The 14,270-nt window shown below is 37.7% G+C and overlaps 1 protein-coding gene across 3 annotated transcripts in view; it reads right to left on the bottom strand.

Annotated features, from left to right (window-relative positions):
• Positions 1-4,877, bottom strand: part of LOC106876432 (deoxyribodipyrimidine photo-lyase) — a 36,587-nt gene extending 31,710 nt beyond the window's left edge. For 2 of the 3 annotated variants that reach the window (XM_052974691.2, XM_052974690.2), the window contains exons 1-2: positions 4,845-4,877; positions 902-1,224 (exon numbers count right to left, since the gene is read on the bottom strand). In XM_052974691.2, coding sequence (XP_052830651.2) covers positions 902-1,133 — 232 coding nt within the window. In that variant the 5' untranslated portion in view covers positions 1,134-1,224; positions 4,845-4,877. Of the gene's footprint in view, positions 1-901; positions 1,225-4,396; positions 4,723-4,844 lie in introns of those variants that run through there. The other variant, XM_089366627.1, reaches the window with a different exon arrangement.
• Positions 4,878-14,270: the final 9,393 nt, after the last annotated feature.

Raw genomic sequence — 14,270 nt, 5'->3', positions numbered from 1 at the left:
TTGAGATTGATCAACTTTTAACACAAGTACTCTTATAATGTCCACTCAAAACATTTATTCAACTAGCCTCAAGCATAAACTAGCCAACACTTTCGATATTCAGCTGTTTTTCCAACAAACTTTTAAAATAAATTAAGAAAATATTTCACTTACAATGGGACATGGTCCAACTCCATGGAAATAGCCTCTCTATTGTTATTGAAACAATCGTTTCTTATTGTTTCTAAGGTTATGTATTGCTTGCTGTATTAATTGGCCATTTGCACCAGAATAATTACAAATTCTGAAGATGGAGTGGATTATACCCTATACCAACTAAAATGATTATACACGAAATTATATTGACCTTTTGTCATTTACCTATAAATAAAGATAAAGTCCAAAAGTAATGAAATGATAATGACAGAGATAGAGAGAGGCTGCTCCTGGGAGCTTCCCTCCAATATAAATCTTTCACTTAGCTTATTGGAAAGGTAACAACTACCTCAGACACTATCTAGGAGAGCCTGTTGCATGAAGAGAGACTTCTGCACTTTTCTCTTGTTTTTCAAATTTTGTTTTAAACATTTTTATCAATTTCTAACATAAATGAATATTAGTATTTGTTTTAAATTTTGGCACAATGCTAGCTATTTCAGAGGAGGGGCTAATTACATTGACTCCAGTAATCAACTGGTACTTATTTTATTGACCCTGAAAGGATGCAAGACAAAGTCGACCTCAGCAGAATTTGAACTTAGAACATAAAGACAGACAAAATGCTGCTAAGCATTTTACCTGACGTGCTAACGATTCTGCCAGCTCACTGCCCTAAAATGAATATTAATATTGCAAAGAAATTACAAAAGTAAATGATACAGCTGTTACATTTAATAGAAGTCACAATAAAGCATCACCATACCTTGCACCCTTTGGTCACGGACCATCCAATAAAGAACGCCCTGAGATCCTTCAAGGAATTCTTCCACTTCATTCAACAAACGAACTCGCTTTTTGTTGAATTTAAAATCCTGAACAGATTTTGCACATTTTATGCGAGATTCTTGAATTTTCTCTGACAGACTTTCGTTCTTTGATTTTTTAAAGTCAGCTGGTTCATCTTCAATTTTGGAATTTGCTGTACGTTTTGCCATATTTCTATTGATTATTAAATATCTCCAACTAAAGAGAAATCGGGAATGAGTCTGCCAAGTTTTGCAATTGAGCGACAAAAAGGAACAAATGCTGAAAAAAAAAAAAAAAAGATTTCTAGAATCCAAATAATCCAATAATGTTCATCAAGTAGGAGGAAAAGTTTCCCCTTTACTTTATGATAGTATGAATGAGAAATAATAAAGTTGTTATAACTGTTATTTGCTAAATTCCATGAGCTATCACATTTTAAGGTACACAGTAAAAGTGGCACAGGTTATAATAGCACAAGTAAAAATGATACAGATTAAAATAACCCAGATAAAAACGGAAAACTGGGAACAAACAGCACATTTAATTACAATAATTCTCACAATTCAAAATTTTAATCAAAATTTCAAAACAAATCAAATTAGTTTATTTCTGATTATAAAATTAGAGGAAAGAAGAGTAAAAATACATTAAACTTATTTACAGACAAATGTTCCAGATGCCTTGTATTAAATTATGGTTGTTCTTACAACCTTCATCATAACCTTTTATCACAGATTCTTCAAACAATCTACGTACATCCATTTTCTTCCTGTCTGTGTGGGTGGCAAGGGCTAAACAATTGCACGTTGAGCAATGACTGCATTAACAGCCTCTTCTTTCCTCGTACTCTAATTTCCTTTGCAAATGGGAGAGTGAATGGAACCAACACAATGGGAAAACTTTTCCTTTTTATTCCAATCTTCACATTGGATGCTGGGTCCCTAGTGTCACTAAATTAATATTCTACAGCTTGGGTGAGAATCAATGTGGAATACTGACAAGAAAGAGCACCTGATTTTGTATTGCATTGACTCATAAAAGCTCCAGTGACATATCTACTATCAAAATAGTCTAACAAATAAACACTTAACTTTTAAACATGTTTATTAAAAAATACTGCACTCCTAATGGTATATCTTTATTGGTAAGAAAACGAGTGCATTTACTCTTTGATGAAACCATCTAAAATTACTGCCATCTTTGTATTTGTTGCTCAGTCCCAAATTCTACATTTTTCTCCATGTACACTGCACAAGGTGAGAGAAGTGTCCTTGTGTTGGTGTATCAGTCACATATGCTGTTTTAAATAAGAACAAAGAATGACTAAGTTCTCAAAATCAACTATCATTTCATGAAATTCTTCATAGATTTCATGTGTTGTGTTGTAGAACTGCATATACATCATCATCACCACCATCATTTAACGTCTGTTGTCCATGCTGGCATGGGTTGGATGGTTTGACCAGGACTGGCAAGCTGGAAGGCTGTGCCAGACTCCTGGATGCCCTTCCTAATACCTACCACTCTAAGTGCAATGTGTGCTTTTACGTGCCACCAGCACAGGTGCCATCTGCGTGACACCGGTATCTGCAATAATTTGGAGAAAGCCTAGTGGAGACATAACAAAGTTCCTAAGCATCATGCATGTACATGCAGATTCTAGTTGTGTATATTGTCAAGAGGAAGATAGATAAAATGGATGTTGCAGTCAGCAATCACCTTCCATATTGCTGGGGCTCATATAAACTGGCTTTTGATGTGTTGTTATCTTACTCTCATGTGCAGTATTGACAAAAGCATCCCTAGTAGTAAGACAGTGATCTGCTCTATGTCATAGGCTTTCCATATAAAGAACTATAGTCATGGTTACCTTGCAGCAGTTTGTTCTCTTTACACATCTCCACCTTATTCTGTGTGCCCTAATAATCTGATATATATATATATATATATATATATATATATATTCAACTTTTTACGATGTAAGTAAACAAACAAAGTTTGTTTTTTTAGAAGCGTTGAGATGTATTGTAAGATACAGAAATAAATTTATTTTTGTACCATATATATATATATATATATATATATATATATATATATATATATATACGTATGGCTTTGGAAATTAATCATGGGTTTTCTCATATTATTTCTTACCACTTTCAATGTTTTGACAAAATTTGTTTTAGCTTTTCTTTATCTTTTACTTGTTTCAGTCATTAGACTGCAGCCATGCTGGGGTGCCATCTTGAAGAGTTTTTCGTCGAATGTATCAATCTCCAATACTTATATTTTTTTAAAGCCTAGAACTTATTCTATTATTCTCTTTTTGCCAAACTGCTAGGTTACAGGGACATAAACACACCAACACCAGTTGCCAAGCAGTGGTGGGAGACATACACAGACACACATTATATATATATAATTACATATATTTTATATATATATATATATACATACATACGATGGGCTTCTTTCAGTTTCCATCCATCAAATCCATTCACAATGCTTTGATCAACCTGAGGCTATAGTACAAGACACTTGCCCAACGTGCCATGCAGTGGGACTGAACCCAGAACCATGGAGATGGGAAGCAAGCATCTTAACTCAAAGTCATGATTTATTCACTTAAAAGGTAGAGTGAGGAGATATCTGGGGGCCATCACCTATAACATTTCAGTATTAACAAGTATCTTAAACAAAACTGAAGCATGTATTTTACCTGATTTTCAAGAAATACCATTTCTTAACCTTTAAATTAATTTATTATTCTATTTTTTTTATTTTTTTATTACAGGTATTTTTATTAAATGTACCACATTTTCCCAGTTTTCCACTCGTCAACATGTCATATCATTCTTGCCTTTACCATTTCTAATGTTATATTTTTAACAAATGTAGGTTTTATCTGTAAATCTTATAAAGTACAGTACAAAAAGTACTTACAGTACATAATTACAATTTGATGCACCATTTTCCACTTTATTTCCTCATAAAGTTTGTGAAAAAGATTTTTTTTTTCAGTCCCACTGGGCATCCTGAATAAATTTGATAGACGGAAATTGTATGGAATCCCGTCGTGTATGTATATACTATGCGTGTGTCTTTGTGTCTGTTTATCACGGCGCAACCACCACTTGACAACTGGTGTTGGTTTGTTTATGTATGTCCACGTAACTTAACGGTTCAGCGGAGACATGACTAAAATTCTTCGCACTACTTATATACAGAGGTCTTGATGCATCTACGTAACGATGTTTTTACAGTGTACACTCGTTAGGATTAGTTTTAGCGTTAGGGTTACGTAGATGCGTCGGGACCTCAGTATCTAAGTAGTACAAAATTCTTCAAGGAGGTGCCCCAGCATGTTCTCAGTCCAATGACTGAAGTGAAAAATAAACGATTCTAAAGATAGGTACGAGGAAACAAAGTCGAGGGAAGGCACAAAACTTACAGAAAATGTTTACTTGACACTTAGTAAGTTATGGAAATAGGATGAAGGAATCAGGAGTAACCGAGAGGTTGAGTTTGGGAATGTGGGACCAAACATTATAAACCACCCCTCTAAGAGACCTAAATATAAGGAAACGCCGTGCTTCAGCGTATCTCCATCTCTTCACTTAGTGTTTTCGTTATTTTCTGCCATAACGAAGTTGCACTTCTCAAAGATTTACAACGAAACATGTTATATAACACGATTTTCCCAGTGTTGTTATATAACAGTTTGCGCTCGACTTGGACAAGATTGTTCATGTTTTGCTGAATAAGTTTGCTTTATTCAATTATGGAGTATTTTGAAATAGATGCTAAGATAATTTTTTAATCGGTGAAAATAACAGAGAACAGTAAAATAACCAGAGAAATTAAATTAGCAGCAATAAACAGATAAGGAAAATACTCACGTTGGGTTTTGTTATTAGAATACTATAACACGCGGGTTTTTGTAATACGAAACTATGGCTGTGTGGAGTATTACTAATAATATATTTCAATAAAAGATCAATAATTATAATATATATATATATATATATATATATTTATTTATTTATTTATTTTATAAATATATATATATATTTATTTATTTTATAAATATAAAGTTGCTACTTAAAGAAAAATTAAATTGTTTTTACTGCTGCAATTTCCACCTGCTGCTGCTTTAAATATAACTTGAAATGATGCTACTTGCTATCTTCTTGACACTATTACTTGTGTCAACAGTTACTATAGTGACTGGTTTTCTCAAATTTTCCACCTCTTTATGATCAGTGGTTGTTTTGTTTTCTCAGGAAATGTACATTTTTATGTCTCTAAATGCCACAAACGTTTTTAGTATATTTTATGTTGTTTAACACCAGGTCAAACCCGATCCAGGAGACCTATGATCATTGGAATTCCAGTCGTTTTTAAGATTACATTATTTAATGTATTCTTTTCTTATTTAAACCGAAGAGTTAATTGCGGCCAGTGCATCCTAACCATCAACACTTCTCTTTTGCGAGCATTCTCTCTGCAGTGGAGAAAACCTGAGAGCAGAGTTTCTCGTGTACAACATGTCCCCAATATTTGTGATCACTAAAGCAGTGCACTGGCAGAATCGTTAACACGCCAGGCAAAATGCTTAGTGGCATTTCGTCTGTCTTTATGTTCTAAGATCAAATACTGTCACGGTTGACTTTGCCTTTCAGGATTGAAGAAATAAATACCAGTTGAGCACTGGTGTCAACGTCATCGACTTTTTCATTCCCTCAAATCATTTGTCAGAAATAAATCCCACTTCACCCCCTACAAGGTGAATGACAAACATTTAGATGCATATATAGGCACAATTTCAAAATTTCCCTTAAGTATCCATAAATGCAAACAAAACCTTTATGAAGAAGAAAAGGAAGCCTTACTAACACTGAGGAATGACAATTCAATCATCCTAAAAGAAGCTGATAAGAGAGGAGCAATAATAATCATGGACAAAGACTACTATAAAGATAAAATATTTGAAATTCTAACAGACCAAACCTATTACAAGGAAAAACCATGACACACAGAAAAAGCAATAATGATAAAATCAAAACACTAATGAATACCAAAATTCCCTCACAGAGAAGGAGAAAGATTATTTATGCAACTCTGCAATCAAAGAGAGCAATTTCTATGGATTACCCAAAATCCACAAAAGCTCCGAAATACAAAATGCCATAAATAAGCAGAAGAACCAATACGTAAAAATACTAAGAGCTCACACTGAGACCAATAGCTGCTGGACCAACACGACAACTGAGTCATTTTTTGGACATACTCCTAAAACCTCTACGCCTATTAATACCCAGCTATATACAGGACGGCATAGATTTCCTCCAGCACATTCCACCCACTGACCCCGAAGGTACTATACTTACAAGAAGCTTTAATGGTCACTAATCTTTATACCAATATACCTCACACTTTGGGCTTGGAAGCAGTCAAACACTGGGTAGAGAAACATAGAGGACAGATAAATAAATGCTTCAAAACTGACTTCATCACCAAGGCCACATCTCTGGTACTAGAATAAAACACCTTTATATTCGATAATAAAACATATCAACAGTTAAAGGGCATGGCTACAGAGATGCACTTTGCACCCTCATATGCTAACCTAGTCATGGGATACTTGGAAGAAAAGCTTTATGAGGAAGTAGGGAGGGTTTTTAATCAGGATCGTAAGAAATATGTCATTAAAAAGTAGAAACGCTTCCTCAGTTACTGCTTCATCTTTTGGGACAGATCAAATGAGGACCTGAAAATATTTCACCCATCTATCAAATTTCTGACAGAATCCAGTTGCAATGAATTACCATTCCTGGATATTCACATAAAAATACACAACTCCACAGTTGGACATGCACTAATATTTGAATTTCTACTCTTGCCATCCCTCACACATCAAAAGGAACATCCCATACAGCATGATAAGACATATCTGTACTATAGTGATTGACCCCAAAATATGTTAACTCTGACTCAATGAGCTCAAAGACTTTCTAACAAAGCAGAAATTAGGATTAATAAATGAGAGAATTAAAAAGGTGATGAAGTTGAGCATCACACAACTAAGGACACCAAAGGAGAAAAATTAATGAACACCTCAATTTCATTTATTAATATGCACAATCCTGGAGTAGCTAACATCTTGCACACCATAAAATCAAACCTTCTTATACTTCTACAAAACCCCAAAATGAAAAATCTGATTGATAAAAACCCCTTACAAAACAGTAGATGCCAACCAAAAAATCTCAAAAAACACCTTACAAGAGCAAAATTCTCATCAGAGAATGAATCAGAATTCTCCATAAAAGAATGTGGAGATAGCAGATGTGGAACATGCAACAACAACTTTAAATGCTTAGAAAGTGGTTCCCACAAAATTCAAGAGTGAATTCTTGTTCAAAGTAAATGCAGATATGAACTGCAAAATGCAGAATCTCATATACTACATTACTTGCCCCAACTGCAAGGAAAACTGCATTGGCGAAACAAATAATTCCTTCTGCCAATGTGCAAGAATCCACAGACAACATATCTGACAAGAGGAATTGCACAAGATTCTACTGAGCAAACATCTAGAAATATGTGATGAAGGAAAGTTCAAAATCATTGTCTTTTACAAGTGTTCAAAAGATGACCCAAAATTCTGAAAAGTAATGGCGCTACACTTCATCAAAAAATTATCTCCGAAATTAAATGTTTGAAAGAGAAGCAGAGGAACTACATTTTTATTATTATCTTTTTTTTTTAATAGTAATGATGATGGATGAAGAGAAAACATTTATACTACTGTTGTTTCTGAATGTGGCTCCAATGTTAATAACATGATACGCATCTCTATAAATGATCAGATATATATATGTGTATCATCATCATCGTTTAACGTCCGCTTTCCATGCTAGCATGGGTTGGACGATTTGACTGAGGACTGGTGAAACCGGATGGCAACACCAGGCTCCAGTCTGATTTGGCAGAGTTTCTACAGCTGGATGCCCTTCCTAACGCCAACCACTCAGAGAGTGTAGTGGGTGCTTTTACGTGTCACCCGCACGAAAACGGCCACGCTCGAAATGGTGTCTTTTATGTGCCACCCGCACAAGCCAGTCCAGGGGCACTGGCAACGATCTCGCTCGAAAATCCTACAGGAGCCAGTCAGGCGGTACTGGCAACGGCCACGCTCAAAATGGTGCATCTCATGTGCCACCCGCACAAGAACCAGTCCAGGGGCACTGGCAACGATCTTACTTGGCTTGCCGGGTCTTCTCACGCACAGCCCATTTCCAAAGGTCTCGGTCCGTAGTCATCGCCTCGGTGAGGCCCAATGTACGAAGGTCTTGCCTCACCACCTCAGCCCAGGTCTTCCTGGGCCTACCTCTTCCACGGGTTCCCTCAACTGTTAGGGTGTGGCACTTTTTCACGCAGCTATCCTCCTCCATTCTCACCACATGTCCATACCAGCGCAATCGTCTCTCTTGCACGCCACAACTGATGCTTCTAATGTTCAGCTTTTCTCTCAAGATACTTACACTCTGACGGGTATTCACATTGACATTACACATCCAACGGAGCATACTGGCTTCATTCCTTGCGAGCTTACGTATGTCCTCAGCAGTTACAGCCCATGTTTCACTGCCATGTAGCATGGTTGTTCGTACGCATGCGTCATACAGTCTGCCTTTTACTCTGAGTGAGAGTCCCTTTGTCGCCAGCAGGGGTAAGAGCTCTCTAAACTTTGCCCAGGCTATTCTTATTCTAGCAGCTACACTTTCAGCGCACCCACCCCCACTACTAACTTGGTCGCCCAGATAGCGGAAGCTATCGACTACCTCTAGTTTTTCACCCTGGAATGAGATAGAAGTTGTTTCCTGTTTGTTTGCAGTCTTTATTGCACCTGAACATCTGCCACAAACAAAAACTAACTTGCTAGTTAACCTGCCTTTGATGTTGCTGCACCTCTTATGTGTCCATAGCTTGCACCGGGTACATCTTATAGAGTTACTACCTACTCCTTTTCTCCTATGTGTATATATATATATATATATATATATATAATAATAATAATAATAATAGGGATAAAAATCCAAATTTACAGGTAAAAACTCAATTAAATTCAATTTATTAAAAATTTAAATAAATTAAGTTTCACAGTATATAAGAACCAAAGTTCATGAACTCATCAATAAAAATCCACAGTCACATCATCATCATCATCATCATCGTTTAACGTCCGCTTTCCATGCTAGCATGGGTTGGACGATTTGACTGAGGACTGGTGCAACCGGATGGCTACACTAGGCTCCAATCTAATTTGGCAGAGTTTCTACAGCTGGATGCCCTTCCTAACGCCAACCACTCAGAGAGTGTAGTGGGTGCTTTTACGTGTCACCCGCATGAAAACGGCCACGCTCGAAATGGTGTCTTTTATGTGCCACCCGCACAAGAGCCAGTCCAGGGGCACTGGCAACGATCTCGCTCGAAAACCCTACAAGGCCAGTCAGGCGGTACTGGCAACGGTCACACTCAGGATGGTACATCTTATGTTCCACCCGCACAAGAGCCAGTCCAGGGGCACTGGCAACGATCTCACTTGGTTTGCCGGGTCTTCTCACGCACAGCACGTTTCCAAAGGTCTCGGTCAGTAGTCATCGCCTCGGTGAGGCCCAATGTTCGAAGGTCTTGCCTCACCACCTCAGCCCAGGTCTTCCTGGGCCTACCTCTTCCACGGGTTCCCTCAACTGTTAGAGAGTGGCACTTTTTCACGCAGCTATCCTCATTCATTCTCACCACATGTCCAAACCAGCGCAATCGTCTCTCTTGCACACCACTACTGACGCTTCTTATGTTCAGCTTTTCTCTCAAGATACTTACACTCTGACGGGTATGCACATTTACATTACACATCCAGCGGAGCATACTGGCTTCATTCCTTGTGAGCTTACGCATGTCCTCAGCAGTCACAGCCCATGTTTCACTGCCATGTAGCATGGCTGTTCGTACACATGCGTCATACAGTCTGCCTTTTACCCTGAGTGAAAGTCCCTTTGTCGCCAGCAGAGGTAAGAGCTCTCTAAACTTGGCCCAGGCTATTCTTATTCTAGCAGTTACACTTTCAGCGCACCCACCCCCACTACTAACTTGGTCACCCAGATAGCGGAAGCTATCAACTACCTCTAGTTTTTCTCCCTGGAATGAGATAGAAGTTGTTTCCTGTTTGTTTACAGTGTTTATTGCACCTGAACATCTGCCACATACAAAGACTAACTTTGTAGTTAATCTGCCTTTGATATTGCTGCACCTCTTATGTGTCCATAGCTTGCACCGGGTACATCTTATAGAGTTACTACCTACTCCTTTACTGCATACTGAGCAGGGCCATCTACCTGAAGGGGTTTGTGTTTTATCTACCTTCCTACTTATTAGGATTTTGGTTTTTGCTAGGTTGACTCTAAGGCCCTTCGATTCTAGTCCTTGCTTCCACACCTGAAACTTCTCCTCTAGTTCTGATAGTGACTCCGCAATTAGTGCAAGGTCATCAGCATAGAGGAGCTCCCAGGGGCAACCTGTCTTGAATTCCTCTCTGATCGCCTGGAGGACTATGATAAATAGGAGGGGGCTGAGGACGGAACCTTGGTGGACCCCTACCTCTACCCGGAATTCATTACTGTACTCATTTCCAACCTTCACCTTACTGACAGCATCTCTGTACATGGCTCGCACAACTCTCACTAACCATTCTTCTATCCCAAGTTTCCTCATTGACCACCAGATAAGGGATCGGGGGACCCTGTCAAAGGCTTTCTCCATGTCAACGAAGGCCAGGTACAGAGGTTTATCCTTGGTTAGATATTTCTCCTGCAGCTGTCTCACTAGAAATATGGCATCAGTGGTGCTTTTACCTGGCACAAACCCAAACTGCATCTCATCTAAATTGATTTGCTCCCTAATTAGTTGGGCTATGACCCTCTCTGTAACTTTCATAACCTGATCTAACAGCTTGGTGCCTCTGTAATTATTAGTGTCTAAAGCGTCACCTTTACCTTTGTAGCAGTTTACTATGGTGCTGCTACACCAGTCATTGGGTACACATATAGAAAAATTAATAAGTAAATGCACAATAAATAAGTATAATATAATACAAAGTAAATTTCATAAGATAATGATAATAAAACGACTACACGTGTTTCATAACCAAATTTTCAAATAGAAAATGAAAAGTATTCAAATCAATTAAAACTATTGAAAATCAGTTCTATCCAAAAATATAGCTAATCTTCAGGTCAAAATACAACAATAATGATAATAAACAAATGTATATATATCAACCAACAATAAATAAAAAATGAATGTATATAAAAATACTTATTATATTAAGATAGAAAAATATTATTAAAAATATCAAAAATTATAAACATGCCTTAATTAATTTTATGTTTTTTATGATATAACCTAACAGAAATATTATATGCAAAACTAATCTTAACGAATCTTTCGTTTAAATACAATTTAAACGAAGTTTTAGGTTAAATTAATAAAGATAGAAGTAATACTTATCCTAACGTTTATTAGAAAGAAGTTCCATGAAGATATTGCGTAAAGAAAAAGGATAGAATCAAGAGATATAAAAACATGAATGGAAATTTTATTATGAATGAAAAATTAAACTTTATATAACTTAAATCATAATAAAACAATTAATTATATTGTAATCATTTTATTGAATGTTAAACTCTAAGTAATTATAGATACAAAAGAATAAGACTAAGAAACAATATATACTAATAAACAGTGTTTTTGCCCTTTTTTCATTTTCTTTCCTGCCAAAATATAAAAACATTGTGATTTGAAAAGTGTCAATTGCTCTCAACTAACTGAAACTGAGAAGATCATGTTATCTACCATTTTTCAGACAGAATGTAGAACAAGAGATGATTTGGGATTCAGAATTTAAGTGCAGTGACAGAAGTTTAAGGTATCTGGCCTTCAGCATAATCCCCTTTGCAGGGCCATTTCTTAGCCCCTGCAACCCCTACAGTCGCAGGGGGCCTTTGCAGTTGAGGGGCCCCATGTTAAGATCAAAGTATATAGATGAGTCATCTATTTACTTTGGTTAAGATGTTGAACAAGAATTAAACTATGTTAACTGAAAATTTCAAGAAATAAAATGGTAATACATTGTACTTGCAAAAGTTCTTATAAAAATATTACATTGTACCACGAACGTGTATCAGACTTTGTGGATTGTCTTTGATATCTATTGAACACGAACTTAGCTCTCAGCTTGATTATTTTGAACTGATCAATGATTTCGCAAAGTGGAGAGTGCGCTATGTTTGTCTTTGAAAGTTGCCTGGATTATAAAGTTTTACTTATTGAAATTTGTAATATCATCATCATCATCATCATCATCATCGTTTAACGTCCGCTTTCCATGCTAGCATGGGTTGGACGATTTGACTGAGGACTGGTGAAACCGGATGGCAACACCAGGCTCCAGTCTGATTTGGCAGAGTTTCTACAGCTGGATGCCCTTCCTAACGCCAACCACTCAGAGAGTGTAGTGGGTGCTTTTACGTGTCACCCGCACGAAAACGGCCACGCTCGAAATGGTGTCTTTTATGTGCCACCCGCACAAGCCAGTCCAGGGGCACTGGCAACGATCTCGCTCGAAAATCCTACAGGAGCCAGTCAGGCGGTACTGGCAACGGCCACGCTCAAAATGGTGCATCTCATGTGCCACCCGCACAAGAACCAGTCCAGGGGCACTGGCAACGATCTTACTTGGCTTGCCGGGTCTTCTCACGCACAGCCCATTTCCAAAGGTCTCGGTCCGTAGTCATCGCCTCGGTGAGGCCCAATGTACGAAGGTCTTGCCTCACCACCTCAGCCCAGGTCTTCCTGGGCCTACCTCTTCCACGGGTTCCCTCAACTGTTAGGGTGTGGCACTTTTTCACGCAGCTATCCTCCTCCATTCTCACCACATGTCCATACCAGCGCAATCGTCTCTCTTGCACGCCACAACTGATGCTTCTAATGTTCAGCTTTTCTCTCAAGATACTTACACTCTGACGGGTATTCACATTGACATTACACATCCAACGGAGCATACTGGCTTCATTCCTTGCGAGCTTACGTATGTCCTCAGCAGTTACAGCCCATGTTTCACTGCCATGTAGCATGGTTGTTCGTACGCATGCGTCATACAGTCTGCCTTTTACTCTGAGTGAGAGTCCCTTTGTCGCCAGCAGGGGTAAGAGCTCTCTAAACTTTGCCCAGGCTATTCTTATTCTAGCAGCTACACTTTCAGCGCACCCAAATTTAACTGGTTGTACTTTTAAAGATGTTCTTTAGCATAAGGTGAAATATTGAACTTCAGAAAGAATAAAGTAAAATATAGTTATGAATAAAAGGTGCATAGTTTATGAATTTTGATTGAAGGGATGGGGCCTTGAAACAAAAAATTCCAGGGGTCTTCTAAAAGTCACGCGTCAGAGCTGCCTCTTTGCTGCAAGCTGTCTATGAATAACTTTCTCCCTATAGAGACCCTGAAAAGTACCATGGGTACCACCTTTCCTCCTCTAACTAAAAATACAGAGTAAGAATAACCAGGTCAATCAACAGCGAAGAGTTCCTCTCGCTACATAAGAAGATTTGATGGAGACATGCTAAAGAAGATATATGACAATGAAACAAGAGAACTAAGTGGAAGGAAGAAGGTAAGATCCAGAATCAAGTACAAAACTTAGGTTTGTTGCGAGAAGTGAAAAATTAAATGTTTCTGACTTTTATCCTTCTTTGAAGAGAAAAGAAACATGTATGCTACTAGCATAGTTGCTAAGGAAAAGAGAAATAGGGAGGCAATATTAAAGGGAAAGACTAATAGGACCCACTCCCCCATCCATCCATCCTTGGCAGTATGAATGGAGTGGAAAGTAGTACAAGGAAGTGAAGAGAAGAGAGGGGGGTTAAAGTTAGTGAGATTAACCAGGTCAGCTGAAAATAGAGCATGGTAAAGTCAAAAGAATGAACTTTGCAAAGAGAGAGAAAGAGAAAGAAAAGTGAAATAATGAATATGGTACAGGATGCACATAGATACATATCCAAGATGTGGACAATTATTCATACACACATGCACACACACATAACACACAGGCAACACATACTTACAAAGAAGCGAAATCAGTGTAATTCACACAAATGTATTACAGGTCTAAATAATACATAGTAATGCAACAAAAGGAATTACATATTCACACTATGTTACATTACCTGAGATATATATAGAAGTTTGATAGAAATGGCACTCT

This window comes from Octopus bimaculoides, chromosome 19 (assembly GCF_046866305.1).
Source record: "Octopus bimaculoides isolate indiv1 chromosome 19, ASM4686630v1, whole genome shotgun sequence".
Classification (NCBI taxonomy): Eukaryota; Metazoa; Mollusca; class Cephalopoda; order Octopoda; family Octopodidae; genus Octopus; species Octopus bimaculoides.
The sequence above is the reverse complement of the archived record's forward strand: the minus strand, read 5'-3'. Positions and strand labels throughout refer to the sequence as shown.